Genomic DNA, 14,004 nt, shown 5'->3' with positions numbered 1-14,004 from the left:
AAAGATAACATATTCCATAATCATACGTTAAATCTCACAAGTGATTGTTCGACAATTGTTTACATTTGCTACCAAGAACATGTCACACTTCCTTTTTCCGTATAACCCTCCCCCCTCCATGATCCATCAAGCCAATAAACAACAATAACAATCCAACTCCGATACAAACGCACTCCGACCCATGCATACACCACTCCGACCACCTCACTCCATCATATGACTCCCTCCTTATCTTCGGCTAGACATCCGAACCCACCATCCCCATTCCCTTTCCCTTTTTCCGGGGGGCCTTGGCGAACTAACATGTAAATGTCAATCAAGCGGGGAATGCATACCTAGACTACAGCACTGCAAGGTCAATCATGTAGGCATGTAGAGTTCAACGTACGTTGCCGATCACCTTATGAGTCAAAGACCTCGCAGTAGTCCCTGTCCTTGTGCATTGCCCCCTCATGAGCGTCAAATCATAACATCACTGTCGTCAAGCATCACATCAGTAATACACATAGTTCATTCATTTATGGTAGTTTTGTGATGTGAAGGATCAGGCGCAAGAGTGCCTGTCCATGGTATTAAGTTTGTGTTGTTTTACTAGCAGAGAACTTTTGATACCACGCACGACTCTTTCTGAAGGCCGTGCGTTACTGATGATGATGATGATGATGATGATGATGATGATGCAAGAAAAAGATATGAATATGAGGAGCGCCATTCCATTTTTTGTAGAGGGCTCGACTCTTTGAGCAAAGGAATAAGGGGGAAATATGATGGTTCGCCAATGAGAAAACGCCTTTGCAAATGATTTGTGTGGAGTTGAGGTGGGGATGAAGGGTGGAATAGGAAAGGTATGTACATTGAATTCGTAGTAATCGTTAAAGTAAAATGCAAGAGCAAGGTCTTGGGAAAGACGATGCCGCGCTAGTCGTTGAAATGAGGTATTAATGTGCGAGCGAAGCGGTGTAATAAAGGCACGCAAGCTCGATGATGGGGTATGTAAGTACGCGGAAAAAAGGGCGGTACTGATACTAATAATGATGTTGATTGGGGGTATATCCTTCACAGCCGAGAATCAATGGAATCGCCATTCCAATTGTTTCAGCACCTATAAACATTTTTTTTTTCGAGAAAAAGGGAAATCGTGATGGTAGTTTGTTTTTTCGGCCGTGATGGTTTGGTTTGTTTCGAACTGTGGGAATTCAGACTACAAGTGCAATTGCTCCTCGTCGGAAAGGCTGGAGCCGTCGTAGTCGGCGATGGTGACGTTCTGGTAGGTAGGAGGCGAGGCGGGCACGTCGTCGTAAAGAGGGGGCTGCTCCTCGTCCCAGGAGATTCCCATGCCGGCGCGCTCGGTCATGATGAGGTGGAACTGGGTGCGCAGGACGCGAGCGGCGCCGGTCGGCGTCGCCTGGCTGAGCTTCTTCAGCGGCGCCCACTCCTCGGCGACGACCATCTCGATGATGAGGTTGTGCTTGACCTCCATGCCGTTGGGGCTGGTCATGTCGCACAGGGGCCTCTGGGCGTTGTTGGGCGCGGCGCGGAACTCGACGTCGATGTTGCCGTTCTCAAAGTCGGTCTTCCAGCCCGTCTTGACCTCCTCGCTCGCAATGACGTGGCTGTCCTCGTGCTGGATGCCCTTGCCCTCGCCGCCGATCTTGTTGGCGTGCTTTGCGCAGGCGGGTGCGATGAACTTTTGGGTTTCCTCGATGCGCCAGTTGAGCTTGCGCAGCTTCCATCGGGTCTGCGAATCGTCCTTGTTGACGACGATGCCGGACAGGCGCATCTCGACGGGGAAGTCGCCGATGGGGTGGATCACTGGCGGGAGGGTGACGGCGGCGGTCAAGTTGGTCGGGGGGAAGATGCGAATGGAGTTCTTGTCGGGGCCGGGGACGATGGCGCGCATGATGGGCATGTCACGTTGGAGGGTGATCTTGTCGCCATTGGAGGTCGTCGCGACGGCGGAGAGGACGTAGTCGAGAGAGGCCATGTTGCCGTGGGTGGTGGCAGGTAGGTGACCGGGGAGCAGGTGGCTGAAAGGGCGTTGATGCACACCATGGCGCAACGACGTTGGGTGGGTGAGGAACTCCCACTTGTGGATCTCGGTGGTCTGCTTGGTGCAGTCGGCGCAGTGCTGGGAAACGGGCTTCTTGGTGCTGCAGATGGCCAACAGGCGCATTTCGAACTTGTCGAGGGAAATGTGAGGCTCGGTGACGTCCAACATGAGCTGGCCGGAGATGATGGCGCCGGTGGAGGTGGAAGGGGAGTTGAAGAACATGACTGGTGGGGACTCGACGACCATGCTCAATTTGGCAGCCTTCTGGGGTTCCACCTTTGGCGATTTGGGATGCTTCTTGTCCGAGTGGTGACGGACACCGAGGCTATGGCGTTTGAATGCATCCATGACTATTGACTCGTTTGATTTTGTGCGGTTGGCGGATGGGCGTTGTGTGGTGGAAGGGTCTTCTACCGAGTATGGGGGGAGGAGACCGGTGGAAGGGGCCTTGGCCTGGGATGGAGAGGACGATGATGTGGAGTTGGAGGAGGAATTGTGGTGGGATTTGAAGGTGTCGAACTTGGAGGAGGAGGGGGCGGCTCTAACGAGCGAGAGCAGACGGCCGGGCATGGCGCAGGAGCTAGTTCAGTTCGATTTCGATAAATACTAATAATTCAAGTATGAAATTGAAATGGTTGTTGGCTTGGGTAGTGGGCGCGCGCCCTTTTGCGGGAATGGAGAATGATAATATAGGCGAGTTTGAAAAAAAAACCAAGAAGGGGTATGGGTATGTGCCCTGTCCTTGTGACGTTGGATGGTGAGGAGTAGCTCAGTAGTATGACGGGATGACGAGTGAGCTGTGGGTAATGGGCAATGGGTAATGGTGCAGTACTCGTAAATGGTGGAAAGGGTTAATGGGGTGTCGTGATGCTTTTGATGTGTAGTATGTATTTGTCCGTTGGAGAGAAGAGTCGAGGGTTGATTGGTTGGTTGGTTGGTTGGTAGGCTAGAATAGTCCGGGGAAAAAAGCAGGCTGCAAACAGGGCCTTTTCCTTTCGGTTCGTTGGGGAGCCAATGGCCAATTGGAGGGGGGAGACGTGGATATAGAGTAATGATCTAAGCAGACTCAAGAGAAAGAAGATCGAGTCAAACAAAAAAAAAAACACTCTTTATGGACGGACGGCCTATTACTGTACGTGTACGGTACGAGTAACCAGGTGGTATGGCGTTATGGCGGAATTCGGCGGGGTTGGATGGTTGAGTGTACTATTACGAGCACTACTACAGTTGAGTACGACGGATATTTGTGGATCGGAGTCGGAGTGGCGGTAATGGATATTTTTGAGCTGGGTTGATCTGATCTGATCTGAATCCTTGACGCTGGACGTTGCTGTGGTATGATGTAGTGGATGTAGGTGTGGATAGAAATGTAGTGTGGTGATGTGACGTGACTGGCTTGCTATGAATTGATCTTGTGCTGGTTCAACTGATGGATTAAATGCTGGGACAAGAACATATTCCGGGGAAACAAAGTATACGTGATCAAAGGAGGAGAAAGAAGGGTCTTTTGTTGGTAGGGTGGGCACGAGATGGTTTTATAATTCAGGGAGTGAAGACACAGTACGTGTAGTACAAGCAATAGTTAGGATGAGTAGTAGGTGAAGCCGTATTGCGACAGACCAGGGGTTTTGGTGAAAAAAGGATGGGACTCGATGGGAGTGGGGTGAAGAATTGGTCATGGAAATTCCATGAGTGGATGGAACATGGTCAAAGTGTGCCCCAATGGAAAACTCGAGTGCCTGTTCCTGGCGTGTCGCAATAATGGTTTGTTACGAGTAATACAACATCGTGGATCTGGTCCTGGTCCTCCCTCCCCGTGAAGGCGAGAAAAAGGCGTAGGCAACTCGGCCAGTGATGCGATCAATGGCCAAGCTTTATAATTTTCAGCGCTAACCCACATCCGGTATGGGATAGATCACTGTGGCTTGCAGAATTCGGGGCCCTCGTGAGTGTCACACAAACACGGACTCCATTCACTCGCTTTCACTACTCTCATTCATCATTCTCATTCATCGGCTTCTACTCATCCAGTCAGCCTATTCACCGACAAGCTTCCAGAGCAACGTGCTTGCTCCGGCCCTTCTAGGTAGTCAGCTGCTTCCATCCCCCTCAGTCAGCTGGTCCCGTGCCTCCTCTGTTTACACAATGTTGTTATTCACCGCTGAACTGTATTGACTGGCAGGTACTGTAGTTACTCCGTACTCTATGTACCTTTCCGCCCAGCGGTACCCCATATTTTGCGTGCTTTCCGTCTGCCTGCCAAGTCACTCACTACGGGACAGTACATGGAATACGACAAGGACGCATCATACAATCATACAATTGCTCCATCCAGATCGTCACCGTGCTGTCATCTCAGTCAGTGCCATCCTTCACATTTTCAGCAGGAATTGCAGGATTCCAACGGCATATCCACTCCAGGCCTGGCCGAACCCATGGTCCACCAACTTTGCATTCCCATTTTTTAGCAATTCCCCACTTTATACACTATGTATCCTTCCTGGCCTCCACTGCTGCAACACCCGATGCACTATGGTACTCAGCACAGTGATCACCAGAGCCAGATCATCCATGTCACTATTGTTTGTATGCAATTGCAATTACACCTACAATTACCACAGCACATGGCAATAACAATGCAGTGTGCACACCACACTCATTTCCCGGCGACCGAGCTGGAGAACCATCATGGTGATCAACCAGCTCCAACTCCAACTCCAACTCCGTGCTGTGGTCAGCTTCGCTAATTGGAGCTACGACCACTACCCGTGATGTTCGCGGCTCTTCTGCTGCTACAGTTTACATGTTGCAACTAATACCTCTGACTACAAGCACATGTCGTCGTCAACAAGCGCCCATTGTGGTCTGCCGGCCTGCAAATAGAACCACGACAAGACTCTGGGGTGCTCGGATGGCCCGCCGGCAAGCATGCAATAGTCAATAGCTGCTCTCCAACACAACCTAGACCCGCAGATGTGAGGCACAGGAGGCGTCTCGTGCCATGCGTTGTTGCGACTGCAGCTGTACCTCCTGATCTCTCCCCTCATCGCAATCATTGTTGCTGTTGACGATCCCCACAAATTGGCGTTCTGCGGCCTCGAAATGGCGACACCACCACAACCACATGCTCTCGGCTGCCCGCCCTGCCCGCTCGCCCTCTCCAAACACGGCCCCAGGGGTCACAGCATTGAGATCTAGCATTTCCGTATTTCCGCCAGCAATGCCACCACACCTTACCGCGCTCCATCCTGTCCTCCCTTTTGTCCCTTTGTTCCCTTCACCTTTCGCCCTTCCTCCTTTGGTCCAATAATTACGGCGGCGCCAGGGAAGGACAAATATCAATAGTGACTGTCCTGAGCATTTGCGCCCAAACGCCCGCCAATAACCATTGAATCCCTGGCGGGAACCATTGACGGCTAGTTATGCTAGCAATGCCTACTTTTGTGCATGCAAGAATGTTGTAATCATGATAATTATTATGTGCAGCCAGCATTACGGAGTACACGTACGAGTAAGACGTGAGCACCTGGAGGAGCTCACGTCCAGCACACAAACCACGCATGTCGTTGCATCACCACCATTGACCATTCGATCACGCCAAGGCCCATCCTTTTATGTAAAATTGTGGATTGGAATGTCTTCATCAGCCAGCCAGACCGGACCGACCCCCAAAGCACCAAAGTGGAAAAGGAAACAGGCCGACACAATACACATAAACGCCCAAGTGGGAAAGAAAAAAAGCCTGTCTTCTTCTTCAGGATTTTCTCGAAGGGGTTTGTTCACCATCGCTGGCCAATAGTTACGGCTCGTGGCCTGACTCAACCTTCCATTCTCCACCCTTGAGACGCTCGCTGCGGGAAGGCATTGTCTGCTCTTGCTCGAGTCTCGAAACCCTGGGAATGCCTTGCCTCGCCCTGCCTTACCTGCCTCGCCAGACCAGATGGGCTCCCGAGATGGCTCCCCATTCGGATAATACTTACGGTGTACTGTAGCTGTAACCGTTTATAGTGGCAGGTCAGGCTGGCTGGCCCGCCGTTGATCGTTCATCACAGTAAGAGAATCCACTTGGTTGCGGCTCCAGACCATTCTGCCAGTCCATGCGTTGCGCGGCTGGCCCCGTTTTTCCGATCTTTTTCAATTCCGACTCCATCGTGCTTGTCCCAACGGACCACCTCCCGAGTATCGTCAATAATGCTCCTCGCCTACAGCATAGTAGTGGACATATATTGAACATGTTCATACAGTCTAAGGGGTCAAGTGAGTGCCTGCGCGTACCTGCGGAGCACCACACCGTACCTCCTTCGGCACATTGGCCGCCGTATACATGCCGTCGGAGATGCCCGCGAAGCAAACACATGCCGTGAACTTTGATCGCACCATCACTCCGAATCTACTCCGACAGACATCAACTCCCTCTATTCCGCCCTGTCCACCACGTGTATCCGTTAGGATCTCCAAGTAAGAGTACTCCAAGTATGACTCCAATGATGCCACCAAACCACCGAAAAAGAAAAATCTTACGAGAACTGCGCTTGCCAGGATCCAGGGCTCTCGCCACGTTTGCTGCTGCCACAGTTTTTCTCTCGCCAATCGACACTAGACGCACCATTTACGGGTACCCAAATGGGTAGTCTAGTCGACCTAAGCCACATGCGGTCATACAATTGCATCGCTCGCAGCTAAACTAAGTAATTTCTCCCCCGACCGTGATCATCTTTTTTTTTCTCGTGCTCTCTCCTTTCCATACTCACGATGTCTCTTCGTGTGTTCGTAAAACACCACAAATAGTAAACCCTAAACAAGAAAAAAATTACTACGCCTGAATAACGACAACTAATCAGTCACTACCCGACACCGCTACTTACCTATTCCCTCCTTAAACCCACCCTACCTACTATTACCTACCTACTGTACGCCTCCACACGACATAGACCCCGAAAAAAACACCATAACGAAAAAAAAGTGTCCCAACCCACGCACGCAACGCCGTCCGTAGATCCCGAGCGGAAACTAAGACAAGGCAAGCAAGCAAGCAAGCAAGCAAGCAAAAAATCCTTCTAGTGCGCCTTCCATCGCTGTTCTTTCGCCCCCCTCATACTCTCCTCCTCATCCCTAACTATCCCTTCGCACATGGCAATTCCTTAGGTTAGTGTATGCTTGAGATTTTGATGGGAGAGATGGATGGTGGTGATGGTGGGATCTGATAACATTTCTGGACCCTTGAATTGGGGGGTGTTGGTGGTTGTGAGTACATCATACGTACTAATATACTACACATATCCATCACCTCGCCATATAAGCTTGCGCAAACGTCGAGAGAACGTGATGTAGAGCAAATGACACCACCAGCCAACATGAAACAACCCCCCATACAATATCCATTTTTCTCTTCCTCGTAGATCCCTGCGATCTTCCCTGCGGGTTTGTGACGTACATGCGGTCCACTTCCAGGCACCTAGGTGGGTATTGTTGTGCTGCGAACGGGGTGAGGAAGTGATCATGGAGGATCGATGTTGGGTATGTAGGCAGGCTCCTTTGGAGAGTTGTGAGTTTGATGTGATGAGATGATGCCATGTGCACGACTACTCCTCACGCTGTCACCTTGAACAGAGGATGGGAGGGGGGGGGTTGTTGGAGGGGTTTGTCACTGTGTGTGGCGTGAGTCTGCCATCGACATCGCCATCCTCGTTAGCAATTAAACCACACACGTATCAGCGTTCACACCGTACTAGTCACATGTAAATCTGATTCACAATAAACAAGGCGACTATACAAGCCTCTATTCCTGAAAAGTGAAAATGCTTGTCGCAGGTGTGCAGAGGTTTTTTTTTTCATGGCATTGACGCTGTACACGCTATACACGCTGTTGACGCCGTTCACGCCCTTGACGCTGGGGAGGATGTGATGGTTTTGTCTTTTTTTATGTGGTCTTCATGTGGTTTTTTGTGGGAATTGAGTGCAAGAAGGGTGGTGTGAATGGGGCGGGTAGAAGCAGGGGAAGAGATCGAAAGGGAAGATGAGGTCGGGTTGATGGGGCGGTGTTGAGGTTTCACTGGTAGGGAGCATATAGCAGTATTCGTTGGAATGAGTAGAGATAAAAAGGTTTCCATGTGGTGGTGGTTGTATTTAAATGGTTTGTACAGTTTTGTCACGTAGTGGCGGTGACAGTTGTAACGACCACCATGGTGCAGAGGAAGTTCTGCATATTTGACACTGTATTTGGCAGATCCTTACACTTGGGAGAGATATTGGGATTATCGTGACATAAAGGACATGATATCTTAAAAGGTTTTCGTTCGCATACAAGTTATGATCGAAAATCGCTTCTTTACAAGGGTAAAGATGTGGTTTACAAGAATTCGAGCTGTAGAAATCCTATGCAATGTATTTACCTGGAGGAACAAGGACATTGTGGTATCAGCATGGCTGGACATTGATTACACAGGTACGCAGACGTCTGAATAGTCGTTTTGGTTGCTCCAATTCACCAAGAGACGGCTATCAACGCTTCCAGTCTTCACTTCAGCACATCTGTCATCGTTCTTTTATTTGCTTCAAGCAGAAATATCTGTAGGACAAGATTTCAAATATCTATAAAGCAGCGAAGAGGTCTGAAGCATCTCATAGACCAGAACATAAAACACTACCAGAGCAGACAAGAATCTGCACGCACTGGCAGTCTTCTTTAGGATGTATCTATTTTCCATGTATCCCCAGGACTTCGGCAAAGCCTGCACTGGAACTATAGTGAAGGGTCATTGCTTTTGGAGAGCGTCAAGATGTCGACATATCTCGCATTGCTATCCCTCGATTTGTGTAGAACCCACAGAGGGGAAACAGATAAAACACAAATACGTCGAGGCACTACCTCGTCGTTCCATCGTATGAGGCGACGGTGCCCATGTGAGGTGTTTACAAGAGTGTGTACTTGCTACAGTTGAATGGGTTCAACTTGGTATTATTCAATGATAATATGAAAGTACATTATTATGTTACTAACGATTAGTACATCGGTGACCAGTAAATCCTTCATGAGACATTCTATGTGAACACATATCAGTCTCGAACATATTGAATAAAAGCAACACTTGATCTTGTCCGTTCATCACCTACTATATTGATACCAAAAATAATCCTGAAGGCGAGAAGAAACAGATATTTGCGATGAGGGCAATTGTCCGGTTCGAGACGTTTCCCAAGCTCATCATGGAGAAAAGGTGTCAGTGGCGTTATTAGGGGGTATGCGAAGTATGGTAAATGGTTTGGATTGATGCCTTGCTGCTAGCATAACTGAGGATCCAGTTATTCGTACTGGATTCAGGGTGCAGTTGGCTGATTGTCGGGCGGGTTGTGACGTTTTTGGTGGGTAACTTGATATGTTGATGGATTTGAGGGGCTACTTGAAAGCATATGTTGTGTTAATTGTGCCAACTGTTTATATTGGTAAACAGGGTCGTTAGTAGGAATTGTGGTGTTGTCCATTGGAAGAATTGAACTTGAGCGATGCTACCTCAAAGGGCTCAACTAGATGCAGGAAACCATATGTCAAGAACTTAGAAATCAAGCAAAAAGGGACATTGATAATGATGATAAGACGTCGTTCCATCCAGCATGTCATTCACACTTCCGCTCTCTTTCCTGGGACGCTAAGCCGAGTCAGCGCCGTATCGAGGACCAATGAGTGCATGTCATTCTGACCAGCAGTCCCAAATAGGAAATCTTCGACAAGAAGGCGTGCGCAAAAAACTACAACCCTGCGCTAGTCCTGTCTGGGTAATCTAGACTTATATTCCATTGCAAATGGAACGTTTCCATGCGCCAGCTTCGACGTGATTCAAGCGATCGGATGGATCTTCTCGGTGGGATTACGTAGGTTTGGAAGTGTTTTCCGTGGTGAGGTAGGGTTTTCGGAGTTTTAAATGAAGCCGTGGACTGGAGGCAAAGGCAGGTCGAATATATATATAATGGCACAACGCCAGCAGAGAAACTGACCAAACACCTCAGAATCAATTCACATTCCACCAGATTCAGTATAGTACTATACTATCTTCAGTCTCCATCAACCTCTTCATCGAACACCCCCCAAGTCCACCGCACCCATGTCTGCCGACGAAGTCAAAGCCAACGGTTGGACCGCCGTCTCTGTCAGCGGGAAGCAGATCTTCGAGGCCCTAGGACCCCTCGACGCACCCTCTCCTCTTTCAATCAAAGATGCAGGGTTCCCATCCGATGATCCTCTCGTGGCAGAGGCACAGCAATTCGTTAGGAAGCGGCTCTCCCCCGAAGCCTTCAACCACTCCATGCGAGTGTTCTACTGGGGTGCGTGAACCACATACCCAACATCCCAAGCCCTACCCATATAGACTATCCATCAACTGACACATTCAACCTCCCCCAGGCCGCGCAATAGCAACTCAGATCCTCCCAACCCACGCCGCCGACCTCTCCCTAACAACCTGGGCCCTCACCTGCCTCCTCCACGACATCGGCACCGCCGAAGCATACTTCAGCACCACCCGCATGTCCTTCGACATCTACGGCGGCATCAAAGCGCTCGAAGTGCTCAAGATCCTCGGCGCCACGACCGACCAGGCGGAAGCCGTCGCCGAGGCCATCATCCGCCACGAGGACATGGGCGTCGACGGGCAGATCACGTTCCTGGGGCAGTTGATACAGTTGGCGACTCTGTACGATAATGTTGGGGTGTATGAGGGGGTGGAGGGGTTTGGGGAGGTGGTGCATGAGAGGACGAAGGATGAGGTTAATACGGCGTTTCCGAGACTGAGGTGGTGTGAATGGTTTGCGGGGACGGTGAGGAGGGAGGAGGGGATGAAGCCTTGGTGCCATACTACTCATATTCCAGGGTTTGATAAGCAGATGGAGGCGAATACTCTGCAGAAGAAGTGGGAGTGATGGAGAGTAGATTGGTTTTTGACAATGAACGTTGACAGTTTGAAGCATTATACACATAACTGTTTTCGTACTCGTAATCTCCGAACACTGTAGAGGCGGACAGTTAGTATATAGAAGTGTTAAAGTCTTGTACTAAATAGCCAGCAACTGGCATTACACAATGTGGATTCTTTTATGTGAGAAATGCTGCCAGTAGATATGCATCGACAGAGACGAAGACATGACACGCTGTCTCACGGACAGAGGAACACAATGTTGTCACATCATGCATGCATCTTCAAAGACAAAGTTGTGAGGGAACATGGCACTCTTAGATTGCTCTATATACCCTCATCCCACCGAAACACTCCCATTTTTGTAGGGGTATACCAAGTCCGACAAGCCAGTCATATTCGCCTATTATCCCAAAGCAAACATTTACTCGTCATCCTCATCAGCCTCGTCGTTAACGACGTTGAAGAAGCGGAGCTCGTAGACACCCTTGGAGGTGGAGACGACGCGGAGCCAGTCACGGAGCTGCTGCTTCTTCAAGAACTTCTTGGTGAGGTACTTGAGGTAGCGGCCGGAGAACTCCTGGTGGGCGATGACCTCGATCTTGCCATCACCGATCTGGCTGATGGTGACGGTGTCGCCGAGGTTGCCGGTGCGGCCCTCAACCTTGATGCGGTCGTGGAGGAACTTCTCGAAAGCCTGGAGATCGAAGATCTTGTCGTTGACAGGCTGGGAGGCGTTGATGATGAACTGGAGAAGGCATTAGCAAGAGCGTAGCTTACAGGATTCAATTCTGGATTTTGCATACCTTCTTGGTCACCTTCTGGTTCTTCTTGCCGGCAGCGGCGGAGGTTCTCTGCTATAATGGGTACTTAGCCTACTGTTCTATGCCAGGAGCCATTGCTCATCCCAGCGGACAGCAAAGCGATGTACGTACAGGTCCGGCCATTGTGATTTTTGTGGTATGTTAACACGCAAAGAGGTGGATATCCTGCGTCGAGTGTGTGGGAGTGTGGTGAGAAATTTATTGAGTCGTGGTCGATCTAAGTTCTGGTCGCAAAGTGGAGGTCTCAATTTTGCGGCTCGCGTGTTGAGTGTGGGCTAGCCTCTTCGGGTTTGGATGCGCCAAGTTTTCGAGTTCATCTGATTGGTTAGAATTCACAGCCTCATGGTACTCGTTCTCATAGACAGCGCTTCCTCTCACAAGTACTTGCACAAATAACATCAATTGACACTAAATAGACTAGACGGAATTGTTTAGGAATCCAAGCTACCTAATCTCTTCCTTGTGAACTGTCTTGAACAGCTAGTCTCAACGGTAGCTAACTGCCTACAAGTCGCCTCCATTCAGTGAAGACCTCTTGTATGTATGTTCGTTGAAATAATACGATTCCATACTATGAGGATACATGATTTTAACAGTACTCCGAGCGCGCTGAAGGTTTCTGATCAAGTGCAATGAAGGGAGTGTTAAGATTCGGTATTCCACTGCTCAAAAACCCTCACACCCAGCCTGCCACAAGAACCATTCAAAGCATCCGAGCACCTCTGCCAATAGAGTCCCAGTCTTCCACTTCATTCGAGACAGGATCTGCGAAGTTTCAAACAGCATTGATCAATCTCCTTGGATGAGCCACAGTGCCATAAACGCCTCATCCGTCGGTACCCAAGGTTAAAACATTCGCCCAACCGGGTCATCGGTCCTTGCGATCGAGATGGTGACGAGCATCGCAACCAAGATTGTTGGGCGAGACGGTCGGTACTTCCAGAATCTCTTGCTTAGCAAACACCTCATATTCCTATATTTCGTGGTATGAAGGATTCGGTCATACCGCATGGACATCTTATCCTGGAGATTAATAGTCTGGGGTGCGTCCATCGTTGCCCGAATCGCTCGGTTGTATAACAGCCGGTATAGTAGCGAATCGCCTTGCCCATTATCATGTATAATACCCAATCAGGGCACGTCGGGCCGGCAATTTCATTTTCATATAATACTTTTTAATCTCCGACCACTTTGCATTTTATCTGGGGAAGTTGCATTTGCGGCTCATCGTGGCCATGCAACGTTGAGAAAAAAAGGCGGGGGCAAGTAGTATCGAGGATATTGGCCATGGTCTTGTGAGCACTGTCAGTTCTGTATATAAGATGATGGTTGCAGGCGTTGACTTGTGGTCCTTACGAGTGTCTTCAAAGCCTAGTCCATACAGTCAAGATGTTGTTCTCCAGTGCCATCGCAGCCGTTGCTTTGCTCTCTGCCCAGGCTGCCGCTCACGGTGCCGTAACGTCCTACGTTATCGACGGGAAGAGCTATCCAGGGTAAGTCACACTGAATCAATGAATTCCGGCCTGTTCTCACCCTGATAGATATGAGGGCTTCGCTCCCGCTACATCGCCAAAGACCATTCAGCGTCAATGGCCCGACTACAACCCAACCATGACTGTCACCGACAGGAAGGTCATGTGCAACGGTGGTACCTCTGCCGACCTCTCTGCCCCCGTAAAGGCTGGCGGAAAGGTTCGTGCCAACTGGAAGCAGTGGACTCATGAGCAAGGTCCAGTCATGGTCTGGATGTACAAGTGTGCTGGCGACTTCAAGTCCTGCGACGGCTCTGGCAAGAAATGGTTCAAGATCGACGAGGAGGGTATGACTGCTCCTCCTCTCTCCGGACGCAACTGGGGCACCGCAAAGGTTCTCAAGAACCTCTACTGGGAGAGCACCATCCCCTCTTCGCTTGCCCCTGGCAACTATCTCATCCGACACGAGCTTCTCGCTCTTCACCAGGCGAAGACTCCTCAGTTCTACGCCGAGTGCGCTCAGCTCGAGGTCTCCGGATCTGGATCCGCTCAACCAGGAGGCGAATATCTCGCCAACATTCCCGGATATGCTCCTCAGAGTGATCCAGGAATCACTGTCGACACCTACAGCAACGCCATCACCGAATACACTACTCCCGGCCCCAGGGTCTGGAAGGGTTAGAAGATTGTCACATAACTGGGACAATTTAGCTCCGGGTATCCTGTATCCAGAATGAAATTACTTGCATGAA

At 49.9% G+C, this 14,004-nt stretch overlaps 6 protein-coding genes across 6 annotated transcripts; 2 read left to right on the top strand and 4 right to left on the bottom strand.

Annotated features, from left to right (window-relative positions):
* Positions 1–1,201: 1,201 nt before the first annotated feature.
* On the bottom strand, positions 1,202–2,620 carry BU24DRAFT_412933 (uncharacterized protein; the record flags this gene model as incomplete). The annotated part of the gene is made up of 1 exon (XM_033526132.1): positions 1,202–2,620. One exon carries the CDS (start codon positions 2,618–2,620, stop codon positions 1,202–1,204), a length of 1,419 nt encoding a protein of 472 aa, XP_033379588.1.
* Positions 2,621–5,010: 2,390 nt separating this feature from the next.
* Positions 5,011–5,612, bottom strand: BU24DRAFT_453837 (uncharacterized protein; the record flags this gene model as incomplete). The annotated part of the gene is made up of 2 exons (XM_033531286.1): positions 5,011–5,466; positions 5,591–5,612. The coding sequence occupies 2 exons, from the start codon at positions 5,610–5,612 to the stop codon at positions 5,012–5,014; spliced, it is 477 nt and encodes a 158-aa protein (XP_033379587.1).
* A 2,203-nt stretch (positions 5,613–7,815) lies between these two features.
* On the bottom strand, positions 7,816–8,494 carry BU24DRAFT_426329 (uncharacterized protein). The gene has a single exon (XM_033528944.1). The coding sequence runs from the start codon at positions 8,158–8,160 to the stop codon at positions 7,927–7,929; it is 234 nt and encodes a 77-aa protein (XP_033379586.1). The 5' UTR covers positions 8,161–8,494; the 3' UTR covers positions 7,816–7,926.
* Positions 8,495–10,054: 1,560 nt separating this feature from the next.
* Positions 10,055–10,963, top strand: BU24DRAFT_443667 (cyanamide hydratase; the record flags this gene model as incomplete). The annotated part of the gene is made up of 2 exons (XM_033530595.1): positions 10,055–10,369; positions 10,449–10,963. Exons 1-2 carry the CDS (start codon positions 10,150–10,152, stop codon positions 10,961–10,963), a joined length of 735 nt encoding a protein of 244 aa, XP_033379585.1. The 5' UTR covers positions 10,055–10,149.
* Positions 10,964–11,029: 66 nt separating this feature from the next.
* Positions 11,030–11,964, bottom strand: BU24DRAFT_376296 (ribosomal protein L22e). Its single transcript, XM_033524615.1, has 3 exons — positions 11,892–11,964; positions 11,763–11,813; positions 11,030–11,704 (listed from the first exon to the last, which is right to left on the bottom strand). The coding sequence occupies exons 1-3, from the start codon at positions 11,901–11,903 to the stop codon at positions 11,381–11,383; spliced, it is 387 nt and encodes a 128-aa protein (XP_033379584.1). The 5' UTR covers positions 11,904–11,964; the 3' UTR covers positions 11,030–11,380.
* Positions 11,965–13,008: 1,044 nt separating this feature from the next.
* Positions 13,009–13,934, top strand: BU24DRAFT_495465 (lytic polysaccharide monooxygenase; the record flags this gene model as incomplete). The annotated part of the gene is made up of 2 exons (XM_033534130.1): positions 13,009–13,273; positions 13,322–13,934. The coding sequence occupies exons 1-2, from the start codon at positions 13,170–13,172 to the stop codon at positions 13,932–13,934; spliced, it is 717 nt and encodes a 238-aa protein (XP_033379583.1). The 5' UTR covers positions 13,009–13,169.
* Positions 13,935–14,004: the final 70 nt, after the last annotated feature.

This window comes from Aaosphaeria arxii (genome assembly GCF_010015735.1).
Source record: "Aaosphaeria arxii CBS 175.79 unplaced genomic scaffold BU24scaffold_9, whole genome shotgun sequence".
NCBI classification, from domain to species: domain Eukaryota; kingdom Fungi; phylum Ascomycota; class Dothideomycetes; order Pleosporales; genus Aaosphaeria; species Aaosphaeria arxii.
This window is presented reverse-complemented; position numbering and strand designations above follow the sequence as displayed.

Bases quoted from the DNA above. Each gene is read 5' to 3' on its own strand.
- BU24DRAFT_426329 (XM_033528944.1), bottom strand. From the start codon at position 8,160: ATGGAAACCTTTTTATCTCTACTCATTCCAACGAATACTGCTATATGC.
- BU24DRAFT_376296 (XM_033524615.1), bottom strand. The intron at 11,705-11,762 runs GTATGCAAAATC...TGCCTTCTCCAG, and splicing joins ACCAGAAGGTGACCAAGAAG to TTCATCATCAACGCCTCCCA.